This window comes from Lipophrys pholis (assembly GCF_963383615.2).
Source record: "Lipophrys pholis genome assembly, chromosome: 3".
Lineage (NCBI taxonomy): Eukaryota > Metazoa > Chordata > Actinopteri > Blenniiformes > Blenniidae > Lipophrys > Lipophrys pholis.
In genome coordinates, this window is record NC_137627.1 from 13,933,127 (window position 1) to 13,953,624 (window position 20,498).

Genomic DNA, 20,498 nt, shown 5'->3' on the forward strand with positions numbered 1-20,498 from the left:
CTTTCTTGAGTGGAATAAGTCATTCATGATCAACAATGCTGCCTTGAGTAACTACAGATACAGAAGCAGTTCTAACACAGGCGATGACCTTCAAAATATCAAAGAAGCTGGTGTAATTCATTAAATGACCTTCAGTGCGGTTACCTGCCTACAAAAATAAAGTAATAAATTCTTAAGGACACAAGACAAAACATTCACAACACACTGATTCTCATGTTCAACATTAAGCTGTTAAAATAAGATGGAAGAACTGTCAATTATCTGCAAAACTCAGATTTACAATCGGGGACCATGAGATCATCTTACGCTCCTGACTTAAGAGTCTGAATGCGATTGTGGTGGCTTGTGTAATCCAATACCACCAGGCTCTGATGGCATAGCCAGGAGTGAGCACTGATGGCTTTCTGTTCCACAGGAGAAATTGCGGGTGGATGCAGTTAGCACTTAAAACCATTTAGCCCGCGGCTAAACCCCACTGATGGGCACATGAGGGGGAGAACGTGACCCTAACCTACAGAATGTCGTGGCTCAACACTGCAAAAACTATGACGTGAGGATGCCGTGCTCCACCACCTCTTTCTTGGTCACTGTGAGTCGTTGTGTAAGTAGCTGGCATGTATGAGATGGGCTTCTACTTTAATGCATGTTGGAAAGATCAAATATACAGGGCACACTCACAATGTACCACGGAAACAGAAGGAAAACAAAGCGGCAGACTGCACTGGCTTATATTATTGATTTTGATCCAGTTCATCTACTGATCTTGTTATTCTTTTGCTGTGCAGAAGCAATAGAAGAGACAAACTACAAAGGTCAAATCAATAAGCATTATCCTCCTCATTAATTGCACATCATATCCAGGAAGTGTATTTTGGAGGGAGCATTGCTGGGCTATCAATTTATTATATAAGAACTTGGTAGTCATTGAATGTGGATCTGCAGTTTTGTGGTTTCACAAAGAACACTTTTTTTTTTTTTTTTTTTGCAATAGTATTTCGTTTCAAAGACTGTGAAATTATTACACAAGCCGAGCCAAGTCGAAAGAGTCTCGTCTGAAACTGACGCACTTGAACTACATTCACGGGAGTCAATAGTGTTGCATAAGATGCTGAATTGAGAAAGAATATGCAATACAGGTTGAAATAAATACAAGCCCACTCAAATGGTGTTTATATTTGACGGTGAATAAAATCTAGGTTTTTGAAAATCGCAAATCGACTGCATTCTGTTTTCATTCAGACTTCACACATTGTCCCAATGTTTTTGGAACAGAGGTCGAAAGTTTCTAACTACTGCAAAGGTTTTGGTAACATTACCAATATTTTGAATAGAATTTATGCTATAGTTTAAAACACACACACACACACACACACACACACACACACACACACACACACACGCAAATACTCCATTTGTTCCGTATGAGGGGCCACACTCTTAGCGGTAATGCATGTGAAACCCGACTCCTTGCTGATCAAGTCTTTTCACAGACTGATATTGTTTTATCTGGGAGGCAGTAAGCAAGTTCAGAAAGCTCGCAGACAGAAGAGCAGAATGAGAGATGAGCTTCTTTTTTTTCTCTTCTCCCCAGAGGTACTTACACATATATGTGTTAGAAGGCGCTGGGAACATAAAGAAACAACAAATACAGAATCGACAAAGATCTTCCATTCCTCTCGCCTCTCCTCTGATGTTTGAGCATTTGTGGGCACTCACAGTTTTCCTGCGTTATGCTGATCACCTTCTAGCGTATTCACCAGCGTTGATACGGCCGAGGAGCCGTTTCTGCAGACGGATCTTCACCCGGCCGGGCCACTAAAGGAGATGGATAGGCTATAACGGCTCGCTGATGCACTGGCCTTCTGCCAACCAGGGGGTGGAGCTCCACTGCAAGCGGTGGGTTTAACACCTCAGCAGAAAAGGAAATACAAGAATAATTCAAAGAAAAGCCCTACTGTAGATGTATAGGACGATAAAACACTCACACACCCAGAAATATCTTCTGGGTGTGTGTGCATAGCTGAAAAAAAAATGTGTCTGAAGAAACCAGTGAATCATCAAGGGATTGCGAAAAAGAGAGAAAGCGAAGAAGGGAATTGGGATGAATATACTTGGTACAGCAACATGGTTTATTAACAGAGAACTTTTCTAGTATTTACAGAAGGTAACAGCTTAAATGTGTAAAGTGTAAAAAATATATTTCATAAAAACAAAAGTGACAAGGAAGGAAGAAAGCACACATTTGACAATGACCAAACAAGACGAAGAAGAATAGAAATTCAATTTGAAAAAAGTCACTATATACATATTTACTGTTGCTGAGAGATGCATAGCATTATCATCTGTGCCCAGTAGCAGAAATGTATTCTATTGGGCTGATGTTTGATGAGTCATGTTAAGAGGCATGTCACAGTGGGGCAGAAGAGTGTCGGGCTTGGAGTTTCCATGTTACTCCCATAGTCCAAAAGCAAGAGTATCACGTGTATTGGTGCCGTTAAATTGACCACACAGTACGCTGTGAAGGAGCGTGTGTGTGGTTGTCTGTCCCAAACTGTCTAACGTAAAACCCCTTAAAATAATTAACGCCGTGAGGCCACGCTGCTTCTCACAGAGGCGTTGGCGGCTTTCTCTCTCTCTTTGGACAACTCCATCTCAATCTTTGCCTGGATTTTTTCCCAGTTTACTTCAACCTGGAGAAATGATACAAAAAAAAGAATATGACATGAAATGAGATTACATGAGATGAACTACATGGTTTTACAGCAACACATCACTGGGCAATAGGGTCTATTCTGTACTTGATAAAAAAAACTAACCCAATGCTACAAACAACATGAATTTTGTTTATTTGAAAGTAACTGTTGCTCTTTTTTCCCCAACAGGAGGTGCAAGCAGTGCCTAAAGACCTAATACCCTATGGGAATAATTAGAAATAGACACGACCCGCCCAGCGTCCAGTGTGATCACTGTCTACATCATACAGTGTGGTGAGGCAGGCTGCAGTAACTTACCCCTTCAGAGTACTGCAGGAATCTCTTATTGGACTCTTTCCTGCCAAATGTTTGGAGAAATTTCTCTCTATAGGCGAGTACAGTGTCCACATGGGTCTTGTGCTTAACTGCTAGTTCCAGTGCCCTGGACACAAAAACAACAAGACGTGGATGAGCACGCACGTTGTGCAAACAAACATACATCACCCTGACTCTCTCAACCCTAAATTTAGATCTACTCTTAAAGATAAAACTTAGGAGGTTGCGGAAAAAAACTTGACCCCAATGACTTTCTACTTCCAACTGTACCTTTATGCAAACAAACAGAATTGTACCTCTCCCAGTTGAAAAGGTCAATGTTGAATTGTATGGCCTGGTACATGAGACCAGCTTGTAAGAGAGTGGCCTCAGCCTCCTGGGTCTGACCACTGAACATCAGCATGTGGGCCAAAGACGACTCCTTCGAGGGCTGTTCCCTTATAAAGTCGATGTACTGCACTCTAGCTAACTAATAGAGAGAAGGAGAGAGGATTATGCAGGTACAATAAACAATATTATATTGTAATATATAATATATACACCATATGAAAATTGCTATAATCTCAAATCATTAAAATGTGCCTGTACAAACAGGACCTGTAAGATCTGCTGAGCTGAATTCGCCCCTTACCTCTCCAATGGCAGCATAGGCCATCTCCGCTGTGTTGAGCTCCCGATTGGCCATCGCCATTCCAGCAAGACACGCCCACAAAGACTGGTCCTATAGATGTAAAGGAGACGGAGCGTGTTCTGCTCATATAACCTTTCACTTCACTTTTTCTGTGCACTAACCAGGTCACCGGCAGCTGTAAGCAGTTCACGCCTCAGAGCGACAACGATCCCAGGGGGCATTTCTGGGTGAAATTTGCATGTTCTCCCTGTGCGTGCAAGATAATTCTCTGGGTACCCCTCCCTCAGACCAAAAACATGTCTTGTAGGTTTTATTATGACTCTAAATAGCCCATATGTGTGCAGGTGAGTGTGTTTGTCTTGTCTGAACGATCCTGGCAGTTCTGCCTTTGTCCATAGTCAGCTGGGATCGGCTCCAGGGTCCCCACATATGGTTCGCAAACTACACAAATACGATCTTAGAAGAAACATAATAAAGCTCCTGCAGAAAATACACATTAAATTTGAATTACCACCTCTGAGTTTATATGCCTCCACCAACCAGTCGAGTTGCGGTTGATATTAATGTCAGTCCGGACTCGCATATTATATGTAACGAAGACCGCAACGGCAGGCCATTAAAAAAAGAAAAAGGTGTACAACAATGCATTAAAAAGCTGGTGCAAACACAAGGTCCATGGGACTATGATTTAGACTTGTGACCTTCGGACTCTAAAAGCCAATGAATTAATCAATGAGAGAAAGTAAATATGTGCAGAACTTTTCTATATACTCCTATAGTAATGAGACAGATGTACAAACAACCCCAAAACACAATGCCTCCGCTAGATGGCATAGCCTTTCATCTATTGGTAAATGTTTCCTATTATAACAGGGAGAAATAGAAACCGTCCGACCTGCATATGAAGATCAAATTCATCATTTCGTCCTCACAATGGACTGACGAAGCAGATTAGGAATTATCGTTTCCCTTTCTGTGCTCGTTATTAACAATCCAAACAAAACTAATCTGAGGCTACCTGACGAGTGATTTCTATTTTAGGTCTGTTGCACGTTTTACAGTAAAGATATGAGAAAGCCACAGCATGTAAACCCATTAGTGTGCCTGCTTGTGATTATCCTTTTAGACGGAAGCGTCTCACCTCTGATATCAACCGAGTGACGCAAGGAAGAACTTATGACGCCCTTAGTGCCATCCACCCAGAGGGCAGTGTGGTGGAAAAGTTTCACTAGTTCCCAAAGGCCTGTCTGTGTGTAAAAAGGCCCTTGATGGCACTTGAACTCATCTAAAAGTTAGAAGCAGCATTCAAAAATTGCAAAGAAACAGAACTTCAAAATAAAGGTGAAACCTGGAAGTGAAACTTTACGTCGGCTTTGTTCTGCGAAAAAGCAGAAGTGTGACAGGACTGCGAAGGAGTTGTTAATTGTTAAGAAAAAATAAAGTTATATTAAAAAAAAAAAAAAGGACTGCAAAGTAGCTGCAGGCAAAGTCTACCTGATGCACATTTCTACTGCGTAGTGTTGAATCTCCACTCGGCTCTGTAGGGACGGATCCTGAGTAGGAAATCTTAACTTGAACCTCACCACAAAGTGCATTTACTGTATGCAGAACTGATATTTAAAATTTTAACTGCGATATTTACGGCCTCTGGATGAAAATGAAAAATCTTTGACAAATAATCTCTAGCGAAATTATATTTGTCATTTCATGACTCGCAAATTTATTAATTAATTAAAATGTTTCAGATTATGTTGAAACAATTTATTAAGTGGAACCTTTAAATTAAATGAAATAAAGGGAAATAGAGACTAACATGTTTATCAATTTAAACAAATGTGTCACCACTTTCTTTTCTTTCTTTTTTTGCACGGCTACAATAATTAAATTCAAGCCCTGACCACCAATTGGCCAACAGCGGAGCAAAATGCACTTCAGCGTCACCGCTCTGTAATTCCCCCTTTAATCAGTGTCATCACATAGACAAACGGCTCTAATTGGAAACAATTCCTGGAAACAACTAAATAACACTGACGGGCATCGCCTGAAGGCACACACATGACAAAACCTGCACAGCTCTGGCTGAAGTCCATTTTTGGGGTGTGTTTTAAGTCTGTTTTAAATCATAAATAGAATTCAATTCATGCAACGTCTGCACATACGACTGTTAACTATGACATGTAATCTATTATGTCAGGTAAGAGCTCACTGACAGAAACAACAGTAATTCTGGGAAAAGCCACACAACCACCAAACTCTTACCAGAAGCAGAGGGGGGGGGGGGGGAGGGGTTAGGGAGAAAGCTCTTAAAACCAGTGACTCTTTCCATCCGTTTTATTCAGGCCATCTCTCGCGACGGCTTGTCCATTTCTCCAGTGCTGCGGTTACTGCATCACTGCCCAGGCAAAGGTTCGGTGTGCGTGAGTGCAGAAGTTTGGAGCGTCTCGGTTCGCGTACAGCACAATGTGCATTTATGAGTGAGGTCTGGGGGGGGGGTTAATCCGGTAAATGGTGTCACCAGGCTAATTGAAGGCTAATTAAAGCCTGCTGGTCTGGTCCCATAAAACTGTCTACTGCCTTCTTATTTCACCCCCCCCCCCCCCCGCCATACATAACATCGATGCATGCATGTGACACACACCACAGGAGCCTGAACTGTACTCGTGCAACAGGCTGCAGGATATTTCACACTTTCCTGAGGTTTAACTGCATACAAATGCAACGTAAAAGTACTAAAAAGGAGAGCAGAATGGGATTGTGTTTACAAAGACCATGACCAGATGGAGAGATAGAGCTAAAGGAAAAAAAAAAGAAAAACTGAACTGAATTGATGTTGCAGCAATTAAAGCTCAGGTCCAGGTTAACATTTCTTCAATGACAGAGTTATTAGCACATTGTCACAGAGAACTTGATGGTATCTTACTTTAGCGAAGCGGCAAAGACGTAGTGCGTCCTCCCAGCGCGCAGAGGTGGTGTACTCGTGCAGGAGAGCAGGGTAGGGGGGCACGCTGCAGTAAACCAGCGACCCGTCTCCTTGGCGTAATGTCACCTTGGTGTCAACGTAGCTCAGAATGTGGGGGGCTCGACTGAACTCACTATGTAAAGAACACACACACGTATCAGAGTGGATCGCAGTCAGCAAAGAATCTGTTTTGTATTAATTGGTGGGCATAAATACATCTGATTACTGACGCGAAGAAAGCAAACTATTTGATGTCATGTGTAAGGGCATCTAAAAAATGGATATCATTTAAAAGCTAATTGTTTCATCAGTAATGTCTATACTTATGGCAAATATACAAGAAAATTGCAGGATTTTAAAGAAATATTGTGATAAAAAATATTTTAAAAAGTGATCTTATTGACTATTATATTTATTTGATTAAAACTATAAAGAATCGATGAATCTAAAAAGTTAGGACAAGGACAAGTTAAGGGAAGACCAACACGTAAGCCAATTTTCAGATGAGATCGAAGGCCTCAGAATGAACTTTGCCGAATCCTCTCTTCCTTCCACCAAAAGCATAAAAAAAAAAGACTATTTTGTTATTTATTACATTTAGCCACATGCAATTTCTTTAAAGAAATCCCAAATGCAAACTTCTATGAGAGACAAAAGTATCAGGAGGACAATATAAAACTGAACAGTACAACCAAATGGGCAGATTAGTGTAGCAGACCTGAAAAAGTAGTTTGAGACTGTCTATGTGGACAGTGCAGGCATGATGCCGAAGCACCTCCCGTGTTGGCTGAAGCCGAGGACTTTTGGGCAGGAAGCATTGTGCTTGAGGTACGTGTTCCTGCCAGTAACTAAGTGTTGTACCTTGTGGAATAAGCTGGGAGGTGCAAAAAACCCCCCAAAAAACAAAAAAGCTGTTTTTTTTCTTTCTATCTTCTCATACTACTTTTCAGATGAAGATCCTGAATGGGCTGAGCCTTCCCTTTTGTTCTCTTTGCTACATGTAACTTGGGCCTGTCTTAGTTTGTAATACTTGATCAGTGATTGTTATAATAATAAATTGCAGCGAAAGCAGAGAGATGTGTACGTGTTTACCTGCCATCCTTCATGAAGAGTGTTTTTTGTAGTAGTTCTTTGTCAGTGAAGACAACACTTGGGTGGTACCACACTGTGAGCTGAGTGTCTTGGATTCCACACAGGACGTTCGCAGCATCATTCCATGCCATGCTGTGAACCATACTGCCTACAGGGGCAGAATGCGCGCACACACACACACACACACACACACACACACACACACACACACACACACACACACACACACACACACACACACACACACACACACACACACACACACACACACACACAACACAAGTTTCATTCATCTAATCTCAGTCAGACGTTTGGCTAAAGTGAGGTCCCTCCTCCCTCTCTCACCAATCTTGCAGAATTTGGGTTCTCGCCCGAGATGACGCACAGAGGTCAAGTAAAGGTCGCGGTTCTTGTCTATCAGAGCGATTTTCCTCTCAGTGGACGGGCCACACTGATCCAGAGCGATCTCCACCACTTCCAGCTACACACACATGCAGACGTACACAAGGAAAACGTTAAGAGGGAGCTAGGAAGTAAATGATGGAAGAAGGACAAAAGATCAGGCAAAGAAAGGAGGAAGAGAGAGGGGTTTGGTTCAAGAATTGTCTGCCAAGAGTATGTGCATATTAGAGACACAGAGAGGGTATACATGTGTGTGTGTGAACCTTTGTGTACTTTCGACCAGAGTTTGTTGGCATTGGTGCAGGGTCTTGGAGCTGAAGCAGACTGGCAGACAAATCCAAACTCCTGCTACCAGTACTTCTTTTCAGCTTTTCCCCCTCTTTGTTTGCCTTCTGACCCCCCCCCCCCCCCCGTCTTTTTTTAATGGATTTTCTTTATCTTAGGAACAATCAAAAAAAATAGGAGCAATCATTTTGGCTATTTGTCAAGGGAACCAGAGTTATGCTAACTTCTGGGTTGACCTATAACGCCATCATCCCTGCAGCAAAGTGCTCTGACAGCGTTGATTGCAGCTGAGAGATACATAAAAATTTTTCCACAAAAATTATTTCACTCTCATAAGGCACTTCATTTTAAACAATTAACACGGTAATATAATACATTTAGATTAGCCGCCACATCAAGGAGAGAGTTTCTCGTTTTCTCATGGCTCTTTCAGTTGTTTATACCCTAAATTATGCTACAAAACTTCTAATCATTTCTAAAATGCATGGGGAAGGTTGTAATAGCAGCATATGTGCGCCCTACTTGACATATTCCCACTTCCATTGCATACAGAAAGTTAAAGAGCTTGAGCACTTGAAACATTTGTGGTTAAAACAATGTAAAAGGATTACCCACCTTGTGAGTCAAGTGCTTCCCATCACCAAGGACTTTTCCGGTCAAGGCGTCGAAGAGCAAGATGACTGATGGGCGGACAGTAAAAACAGAGCACATCAAAAACACAATCCATTTGAATTAGTAGATTGTGGTGACCACAGAAGCCCCCCTCACCTTTTTCATCACTCTTGTCTCGGATGGCAATGGTGTCGTTACTGAGTGAGACACCCTGGGCGTTCAGGATGTCGGCTCTCATACCAGGAAAGTTTGGGGAGGATATCAATCGGCCTTCGTAAGAGAACGTGTACAACCCTGCTCCATCCACGAGTAGAAAATGCCTGAGAGTGGGAGACCGTGGATGAGAGCGCATTCAGAGATTGAATATAATTTTAGATATGGTTGAATGGGGATAAATGGAGAGCAAGAAGGCAAATCAAATAAATGAAATGTTCATTAGAAAAAAAAAAACTACAACATTTAATTAACTGGAACAAGCAGGTAATGTAATCATTTATTGAGCATCAATACAGTGCTAACTTACTCAGCGAGAGTCATCAAACTCAGTTGTGATTACAAAAGGGCCAGTAATCTATTTAGCTCTAAGCTAAGTGTTAAGGACACTGCAGTGGAGTAGTGCAAAAGAGCTACTCCATATTAATCTAATTTCCCCCAGTGGTTTCACTCTCAGCCTTATTGTATGACAGGGCTGGCTAAGCTAGAACACAGCCTGCCTGTGTGTGTGTGTGTGTGTGTGTGTGTGTGTGTGTGTGTGTGTGTGTGTGTGTGTGTGTGTGTGTGTGTGTGTGTGTGTGTGTGTGTGTGTGTGTGTGTGTTGGCTGCTGCTTGATGAGTGGCTAGTGCGGAGTAATGAAGCATTAGAGGAGCTGATAGACGATCCAGCAGCCTGTTCGCTCTCTTGTTGCACTGCTCCTGGAATAGAAAGACTCACTTCTCTGCTTGCAGGATGAGGCTGACTGTTCCCTCCTTCAGGTCAAAGATGAGTGGAGTATTCCAGTTTCTGGAGCTGGCACAGGAAAGCCGTAGAGTCACTCACAGCAGTATTAGACAGAAAACAGACGTTTATCAAAAAAAAAAAAAAAAAAAAAGGGGCCACGTTTGGCACAAGTGCAGAAGAGAAAAAAAATTACAGAAATATAAATGAAAACCTCGGACAAGTATCATCTAAAACTGCAAGGTAAGGGTTTCTTTGAAGGATTTTCAGCTGTGAAGCAGACTAAAAAATTAAAAACAGTTTATTTACACAAACACAGAGGCTGAAGCGCCACACGTGGCTTCAAGCTGCAGTTATCAGACCCCTGACCTACAACAAAGACATTGAAAAAAATATTCGAAAAACAACTAAATAAAGGTGGAAGAAAACAATAGAGGATAAAAAGTGCCACAAAAATGACTTCTTCGAGATGCATTATCAGTGCGGCTATTGCAGGTGTAGTTATTGCTACCATGACTACCATGAAGTAGTTTTATACCATATTGTATGATATAAATGACAGATGACATTAGCAGAATGTGGATTTACTTCTTTCCAATGTTTTTTTCCCCCCACAAACATAATGACCACTTTCTAAGGCTGTCTATGAGTTTCTTGGTAAATTTAATGGAAAGCACTCTCAAAATAAAATCTGATACTATGAACTCTCACTTCTCATCACAATAACGCCTACACAGTTTATGATATTTAGAAAAAAACGGAGCTTTTCTCTGCTGCATGGAAATGAACTTCATTACATTTTGGCTGCATATGAAAAATATCCTCGAGGTTTGGTCAGAGAGTGTAAAAGCTGGTGAAAAGATTTCTACAAATCCTTTGAAAATCAAATAGGAAAAAGTATATGCAATGTGTCCGAGGGATGATGGGAGACAAACAAAGGTGCGCGAATACTGACTTGTAGACATAGCACTGGAGGGAAGTGGCAACCACGAGGTGACCATATGCCAGTGAGGCTTTGATGACCCGATCTCTAAACTCCAATACGTCCACTGCGTCATTCATCACATTGCGCACCTGTGAAGAAAATGAGGGAATGTGTGAAAACGTCATGAGATATGTGTAATAAACAAAAGTTGAGATAACTTTGCTGGACAAAAATAATTAAAGCAATATGGAAACAATCACGGAGCACAGATTTCATTCATTAAAAAAGGGCCACAGCACAGTTACGGGCAATCTTAAGTGTGAAAATCTTTGATATGCAAAAAACATGCAGCGAACGGTGGGCCCAAGTATACATAGATCAGCGGTGTTCAGCTAAAGCAGATTTAAATGTGTTTAAATGTGTTCGTGCAGTGGCAGGCACTCATTTTTTCACCTGCATAGATAAATACTTCCCTTTAGCCCTCACTGTGACTGAATGAATGAAAAGGCCTTGTCCATTACCAGGTGAAAGGTGGGGTTATTTTTACAGCTTTACAAATCTTCCTCCTCAGCTCCCTCCATCAGGCCAAATTTACATGCAACACAACCAGGAATAAAAAACATTTGACCGCAAGGTGGTAAATTTAGCTGGCTGATTCACAAACCACTGGCAGATGTGTAGTTTTTAAACGGACTGCATGAAGGAGAGGGGGAGGAGCGAGGCAGAAAAGCGCCTGTGAGGCTGAAAATAAATGGCTGATGACCCAACTTTGTTTGGTTTACACAAACTTCTCTTGGTCGAGATGTCTATGGCAAACGAGTGCACACATATGTTGGCACACATGTATATGACCTTGTTTCGCTAGGTGTGCGTGTGTGCCCAAACGTATACGTGTGTGTGTGTGTGTGTGTGTGTGTGTGTATGTGTGTGTATTTGTACACTTGGGTGTGTTAACCGCATGTAAACGCTACCTTGTGGTTAGTGCGAGTTTAAACAGTAGAGAACGGTGGAGCGAGGGAGGCAGCTAGACAGGCCGGTCATTGTCATTGCAGGGCTGCACACTGGGAGGGTCCTACTATAATATATGGCCACAAGTAGCCAAACGTTTGCTTCTTTACATAGCACATTCACTCACCTCTTTACTCTTTATGCTTATGCCAATATAACTGACTTTGTCTGTATGCTATTTTCCCTTAAACTTATATATTATATATTATACATACGGTATATATTTAAGTTAAAGACAAGCTTATTTTGAGTGAAATTTGCTACGAAAACTCTGACTGACAGCTTCGGCAAGCTACCTTGCCTTTATTTTTAATCATTTGTTTGCAACTCCACAGCAGTGTATCAGGTGTTTGGGTGAGAATCGCAAATATATGTACTTTTCTGTCACTGATTTGTTTTTCAATATCTGAACCTGCACAGTTGCATAATCGTGGATGTGTGTAAATCTCTTTCTACCTGCATGGTTCTCCTCTTGTAAGGGTGATCCCATAGTTCTTCCATTCCCAATGCTGCTCAACTACATGGGCAAAGATGACATGTCCATTGCCGCAGGCACCGGCCAGCTGGGTGCCGTCTGCAGACCAGGCCAAGTTGAACACACTGCCAGTGTTGGGTTTTTCCAATGCATAGGACCACTGGAGAAAAAGGCACAAAAAGGTTGGGAGGCATTAACAATAAATGCAACAAATTCATATAAAACCCTGAAAGATTACAGGTGCCTGTAGAAACTGAGCAAAATGACAGTTCTGCTATGACAAGTAGCAAAAAGCAAACAATGTCCACGTCCACAAATATATCTCTGATTGATGCACAAGAAAGTTGAAGTTTGTTAAAATGACCCAAGTTTTGAGAGTAATCCCAGGCGTGGTGTTTGTCGGTGAGCACCTGGTGGTTGAGCAGCCCACTTGCCCCTGTCAGGCACAGACCGAACAAGCCACGTGGGAAGCCCTACGTGGGGGCACCAACTGCGAAGTGTAACATGAGGCAAGGGCGCATTGCTCACGCTGTGTCAAAGTCTGGGGAAGGCTGCAGAAGGTTGAGAGGTACCAGCGAGATATATTTGGGCTCACATCCATGCAGTCTGGGCTCTGGAAGCAAACTCCTTGATAAGGGATGGTCTCAATCTTATTCAGACGTTGCACGGGGTGAGAGGGACAGGCCGGTTCGTCCCAGTGGACAAGAGGGAGAAAGAGAGAGAAAACTGTTGTTCGTGCTTATACACTGACAGCAGCTCAGAGTATTTGGCCTTCTTGGAGCAGGTGGGAAGGGGCACCAACAACGGACTCCCCCGCCTTACTGGGGGACTTCAACGCTCATGTTGCCAATGACTGGGTAACCGGGAAGGGGACTTTGAGAGCAAATGCTTGCCTGAAATGGCCACAGCTGCAATGGTCGAAGAAGCAAAACCTTTTGCTCAGATAACTTTTTTCTTTATCTAATCACCTCTGGTACTTTGTTACCACAACCATTTCTACCAACTACATTTACTCACCGCGCAAACCTAGTATCATTAACCTTTCTTCCTCTCTAGAGCCAAGCCCGACTTCCCACTTTGGTGAGAGTGGCACGCTGATCTATGTTGAATTTGCAGTTTCTCTTTCACACAGATGCCGGCATTCACACAGTGAACCGCTTCTAAAAAGGGAGGGAAAGTGCTAACGTTAACCTAGCCATGCCTGCTTGCCTGTGATGGACAGACAAGTGTGGTGGAGGAGGCCAAGTGCTGCGGTGAACCTTGGAGCAAAAGCCTCAGTGTGCTCGCTTGCTTCGTATACATGCGGCTGCGGGTTGTGAGGTCCGTCGTTATTTCCTCCCTGATTTTTCTTACAGGACTGGAGGTAACCGTCGGCAGGCTACAGGTTACAGGCCCGCAGCTTTGATCTCTTCCCCTCTTCTGCTCCTCCCATCTGCCTCATACACACACTGCTCAGCTGGTTTCGGTCAGCAGCCTCTCAGCAGTTAATGTCATATCAGGACCCAAAATAGCTGTGGAAAAAAAGACCTTTCCCATCTGGACAAAGTATAGCTTGTTAATATTTCAATTCACATTTTCCTCCTGGTGCATGTTTGATTACTGTAGTTTAAATGTTCCTTGTATACAAATTGCATCAGGAATTCATCTGTTATATAGCCATATGAGTTATATGGAGTCTTTCATCTCTTTTTGCGAAATGATTGTTGTGTGCTCGCATGACCTCGGCCGGTTTACAATAAGCAAGCTCATGTACTCTTGTACTAACATCTTGAGATAGCCCAGGCTGTGTTCAAGCACCCCAGGGGTATAAAGAAGGGGATGGGGGTGGGATGAGGGGGGGGGGGGGGGGGGGTTGAAAGAAGGAGGGATGGATAGATGGAAGGTCAGAGATGCAGCTGAATGTATACACCAGACTGTAATGAAGGAGGACATATGATATCGGCCTGAGGAGAACTGCTGGATCCATGCTTACCTAATGCTTTTAACACATTGAGCCTTTTGACTCTTTCGTGGGCCAACTGGCCTACCAGCAAGCAAGAAGGTGTTAGTGTGTGTGTGTGTGTGTGTGTGCGCGCGGGGGGGGGGGGGGGGGGGGACATTTTAGTACATCGACTTGTATATTGTTGTACGTGTGTGTTTGAGAAAGTATTGACAAAATTAAGTGTAAATGCAGTGGCCTAGAAAATGAAAAACTAAAAAAACCTAATAAAAAACTGAAGAAAATTGTACCCGTTTATAAAGAGGAAAAAGAAATGTGACTTCAGATTTCCCTCTTGTAAGTGTGCATAGCTGAATGTGCATGTAGGTCAAAGAGGTGAAAACCCTCTGACTTGTCAGAGTTGTCAGCCGGTGTCTGATTATGGGACACCCTGGGGGGTGGAGGGTTGCTATTGCTCTCATGAGATGAATGCACCGAGCCAGGAGAAACTTGGGAGACACAAAGTTTTTCCAGAGCAGCATGCAAACTTTCTGCATTTCTCTCCCTCTTCTAAGTCAACTTGTTTCGTGTTGTATTATCAAACATTTGAAATTCATCTATGTGGATGTCTACTAAAAGGAAAACAATTGCATCGGGGTTCTGTGCTCTTTTGTATTTTCTGTTCAATATAACATTAAAATACAGGCTACATTAATACAAGATAAAGTTGTCTTATGATCACAATAACTACACATATCCTCTCAAGGTTCAGACTTCTCTGAATTGTTGATTTGGACCAAATTTGTACAGAATCATGTGAACCTCACATAAACGTCTTTACATGGTATGCATGTAGCTAATATGATTACGAGGCAGGTATCAAACTACAAGCACCTCATGCTCAGTATCCACGTGATTCTAGGTGTTGAAAGACAACCCTCGTAGATATTGTCTTGTCAACAGAAAGTGGTGTTTTGGGACGAGCAAAGTGTGAACTGAAGGGCTGCATAGCACTACAGGGTAATTAGGGAAAAGATAATGAAACGGAGCACTATGACCACAAACCAGAAAGGATATTAGGATAATAATAAACCATACAATTTGCTTATATATTGTGATATATTTAAGTTGAGAGCATTCTGAATATATTATTTCTCTTCACTTTTACAATATAAAGCCACCCTGGTGATCTCAGATTTTAAAAGGCTGGGAGAGTAGTAATAAAGAGAGGAGGGGGGTGCGAACTGATTATTACAAGAAGAGGAGAGATGGGAAAGACAGGAAAAGGGAGAGCAGCAGGGGGAGGTGAATCAGTCAGTGGCAGTGGATTTGGCAACTAGTTTTACTGCAGCCCAAAGGGGTGGAACTCCACTGGATACTTGAGAATAGTACCGAAAAAGGCTGGAAGGGCTGGAAAGAGATTTAATATTCGTGTAGAGCGTTATTATAGACTTGGAAGAAAATAAAATATATAAAGACATGCACATACATATATAAGATATGCACATAAAAAGGCCTAAATGCAGATTTGGATGTGGAAGGTGAGACTGAGCCTTCATCAAGCTGGAGTCCACTCCGGTCATTGCAGGATGCCTGTCCATAATGGGCAGCTTTGTGGTCAGTGAGAAGGTGGCAGACATGACGTGTAGCTCTGAGTTGATGTCTGGGGGGAGAAAGAGAGGTGGATACCCCCTCAAACTTAGAATGAGCTTATACAAACAGCATGTCACAGCAATGCATGACTGTATATGAACGTTTCAGTAAACAGTGCGGTGCACACAAAAACACGTGCCCACACATGTACTCACCGAGAAGTACAACTTATGTGTGTATTTATAGAACTTAGATGCATGCAAGGACAACAAAGATAACAGTCTTAATGCTTATGATGGTCATTTTGCATACCAACAAAGCGCCTACACATGCGTCTCATGTGTGTAGCTATGTATTAAATAAACAAGACAGAGATACACAAATATCTGTTAAGTTTAGGTAACATGCTTTTGTAGATTCCATTGTTTGAATGACCACGGTGGAAGTTGCAATACTGTGCAGACTATCACATTTGCCACATTGGTTTAACTCTTCAAGTTGGCCGACCTTAATGAAGACAGCCTTTTGGCCCAAACAAACAAAATGGACAGAAGTCCACACGTATGTACGCGCACACTGAGAGAAAAACCTGTCAGTCAAACTCCTGATGCGCAGCCTCTTCAGGGAGCGTGCTCACACTCCTCCTTCTCCCCACTCGCTCTACATTTCTTGACATATGTTTACCATTAAGACTGGCAGGTGTTGTAAGCCTGCCCCTTCTCTCTATTGTTACCCTACTGCTGCAGCCAACATGGGGACGCTTGCAAAAGTTAAGGTTAAAAACGGGCAAAAGCATTTGCTCTTAGGAAATGAGGATCCAAGGAGCCAAACTTGTTACCCTGTGCCTGTTTTCCTATATGGACTCCTTTCTGAATGCTAAAAACTAATCACTACTTTTTTCACTTGCTTTTTCAATTAGTTCTTTATTTTTTAATACCTTACAATAAAGTGATGATGAAGTCATTTTTGAGTGTCAAATACCTCTATCCTGTAGGAGTGCAGAGTAGTTGCTAAAGCAGTCTATCTTTGTTTTCATTCAACAGTGACATAATTGTGCTTACACTATGCATGTTACAATGCTTTCAAATAGGGACAACATTTTGTAAAAGATACAAAATATGACAAAAGATTAAAAAAACAAACAAAAAAAAAAACTGTTTGTCACAAGGGATTCATAACTGGATGTGGATTTAGTCAGGCTGTGGCCAGAATATGAGCATTTGGAAGATACTGCAGATGTAAACTACACTGCAGGAGTGGTTTGAAAAGGTTGACATTTCAATACTTTTTCCTACTGTAACCGAAATAAAACATATCTTACCCCTTATCTGTACTCCTTTAAAGTCCACCTTCAAATGCCTGCAGAGTTTGAGTATCTTTATAGAGAAACTTTGGATTATGAGTAGCCAATAATTTCAATGCAATCAAACATTTTGATTGGCTTGATCTGGAGAAAGGAAACAATCAGAGGCTGAAGACAACTAAAAAGCACACACACCAATTCAGTTAGTTTAAAAGGAGATGGGGAAAAAAATCTACATTTGTTACGGTGATTAACACTTCACCTTTCTCTATCTTATCTGTACTACCTGAGAAACTTCTCTGGTCTCCATGGCCAGAGCTACGGGGAGCTAGAGTGGGGGTGGGGGTGGAGCTTGGTCCAGGGAAAGGGTTAATGACACATGTCTGGACTAATGGCTCCCAGTGGAGCTATCTGCTGATTCAGCCCCATTACTTCACAAGCATTAAATATGTCTGCCATGACCGCGCTCTGCTCTCCCCCAGTCCTAATGCAAGTCAACAACATGCTAATCAGAAAAAAAAAGTGTGTGTGTGTGTGTGTGGGGGGGGGGGGGGGGGGGGGGGGGGGGGGGGGGGCATGAGATCTCCAGACTTTCTGTGCTTTTCTGGCCCTTCATCCTGGACACTTTGAAAACACTGAAGTAAACATCTTCAGACAATTTATAGCAGACATTAGTGTTAATGGGCCCAACTGTGACCTTGCTAAAACTAGTAGTTTATGGACTTACATCAGTGTTTGGTTTTCATTTGGAATACATGTTATGTATTGTATGCTGTTTGGAATAAAAAGAAATAGTACATTGAAATGATTATTGATAAAGACCCTTTTCCATTTTCTTTTCTCATGAAATAAGGTACATATTGATACATGAAACTACAATCTAGAGAAAGTGCGTGTTGTTTGGGAGTAACATTGTTCTATCCACTTTTAATGGCCAGGTCACGGTGACTACCAATATGGAGGATACATTTCTGCAGATCCACAAGCACATGCAGATGGACCGATCACCGACAACAGTCTAGAAGTAACAGGTTTTATACAAATTTCTAAATGTGAGATCAAAATCTTGCCTTCAGTTTTAAAATTATCGATTTACCTCTTCAATGCATAGGAGACATTACCACAAAACTCCCAAGTTGTTCCGAGACCTTTCTGTACAGTTTGCGCACAGGTGAAACGCGGACTATGTCCACCGTCAGTTTAACACTGTGCTAGTGAGCGAGTGGGAGCCGACCTAGTCCAGGGTTAACAGTCTTACATAAATCAGAACAGATGGCAGACTCTCCGTAAAGCCAGCTGGCTTTAGTTAGCCTGTGTGTCTATGTTCAGGACAGGACCTGGCACTGCAGGTACAGAGAGGAACTCCCTGCATAAATCACAACACATCTTAGTGTAATGGACACAAAGGCACACGGCTCTACCTACAAAACAAATACAGAGTGTGCGTCCGCAAAGTGTGACAACATCCACAAAATTAACTCTTTCGCAGGTCTAAAGCCATGCACGAAAAATATGGAAAAGCATTCAAAAGTGAAACTAAATACAAGCCATTCATTTAGAGGAAACAAGAAGGTCGTTTTGGATGAGGGCTCATCAATCTCTCAGCAGATTAGGAGACCTTGTAAATGTCTGTTTGCAGTGACCCCTCTAAGGGGGGGGATGGGCTTTACTATTAGGATAAGGACAAGCTGGGCCTGCGTCCAGGTCCCGATGTGTGAGAACTGGCTTGGTAACCAGCTCACTTCAAAAATGAATTAAAAAAATAATAATAAAGTCATCCCTTGAGAAAATGCTGTCATTGTGAACATAAACGCCCAAAACTGAATCCTCAGGTTTAACTGTGAAGTCACAATCTGAATGCAGTGTGAACTGTCCGTGTAACCCAAAGCCACTTCAATCTGTGTTTCATTATCTTCACCATGACATTTACAATTTGACACACAACAATGCTAACAAACTCTTGTTTTATATCATATTTTCTTAATGTGCAAGCACACATTAGGTAACATGTCTAACTCATAATGATGTGAGAGAGGATTGGCATAGTATTTTTATTGAACATCTGGCACCTAACTAAAAAAATCTTTGCAAAATACTGTTACTCAGCCTACTAAGCAGATTTATCTTTTGCTGAAAGTTGTGTTTTCATTTTTGCTTTCTTTCCCCCCTGAATATTGTATCATGTAGGAAAATTCAATAGCATTTCTTATTAGAATTGCAAAGCTCGGGCCTGTACTAGAACACAGTATCAACATATGCTCGGCACATTTGCCAAAATTTACTGCGCAATGCCTCGCCATTATAACCCCATTTAGGTTCTCCGACTCTGCTGTATAGCTATTGTATAATCCCATCTGTAAACACGGGCTGGTGTAAAGGGCTCTACAAATCTCTGTATTGAAATACTCATTTGGCACAGCTAAAGTGATACAGAGGCTGGGCTTGAGATGAGACCAGAGAGAGAGAGAGAGAGAGAGAGAGAGAGAGAGAGAGAGAGAGAGAGAGAGAGAGAGAGAGAGAGAGAGAGAGAGAGAGAGAGAGAGAGAGAGAGAGAGTAATGATCTACACATGGTTTCATACTGGAGCCTCAACATAGTAACCATAGACACATGCTGGGGCCTCCTGGGACTCATCAGCAGGACACAGCTGTGAGCTGGACAGCAGAATTCTATTAGCACCAACTATGCACATATGCACTTGCAAACGTGCACATACACTCACCCATGACACACACTTACACAGGTAATTTGGGATTTCGATGTATTTTGGCATGCTACAAATAGCATAACACATAAAACTAGAACAGGACTGATTGCGAGTCAGGAGTATACTGGATTACTTCATTCATCTGAAGGGTTGAAGGATTTGGAAAAAGCATCAAAAGAGGGGAAACAACTTTTCTAGTCCCTACAGAAACTGTTTTGTCAAGCCTGAAATGCAATTCATGTGCTTCTGAATAAACTGTTGATAAGGAGTCGGGCTACAAAAGACCATAAACATGTGAGTTGGGTCATGTTTCACAACAGAAAATAAAGAAAATGGGAAAAAAATAACATTAAATGTGTCTCAATTGTGTTTGAAAGATTACCTGGACATTATCCTTGAAAGTTAGAATTTTAAAAGAGTGTATAACACGTACATATATTTTACATACAGTATATTGTCTAAAAAGTACGTATTTGGGACTTGCAAATGTTTGCAATCTCAGTAGAAAAGATCAGGCCATTCTAAACAAGTTCCAAAAACACGGATGCTGTTCAGAAAAATAGTGTTTCCACATAACTCTACTTTGCATGTATCTTTAAAGCAGCTCTGCATCCACAATTAGGGAC

General features: G+C 41.9%; 1 protein-coding gene across 1 annotated transcript in view; it reads right to left on the reverse strand.

The window, feature by feature from the left end:
• Positions 1 to 2,108: 2,108 nt before the first annotated feature.
• ift80 (intraflagellar transport 80 homolog (Chlamydomonas)) overlaps positions 2,109 to 20,498 on the reverse strand; it is a 33,504-nt gene continuing 15,114 nt past the window's right edge. Inside the window, 13 exon segments of the mRNA XM_080458992.1 lie at positions 2,109 to 2,690; positions 3,012 to 3,135; positions 3,326 to 3,498; positions 3,661 to 3,750; positions 6,581 to 6,752; positions 7,712 to 7,859; positions 8,057 to 8,192; positions 9,014 to 9,078; positions 9,167 to 9,330; positions 9,942 to 10,016; positions 10,900 to 11,018; positions 12,334 to 12,353; positions 12,356 to 12,512. Coding sequence (XP_080315118.1) covers positions 2,580 to 2,690; positions 3,012 to 3,135; positions 3,326 to 3,498; positions 3,661 to 3,750; positions 6,581 to 6,752; positions 7,712 to 7,859; positions 8,057 to 8,192; positions 9,014 to 9,078; positions 9,167 to 9,330; positions 9,942 to 10,016; positions 10,900 to 11,018; positions 12,334 to 12,353; positions 12,356 to 12,512 — 1,554 coding nt within the window. The 3' untranslated portion in view covers positions 2,109 to 2,579.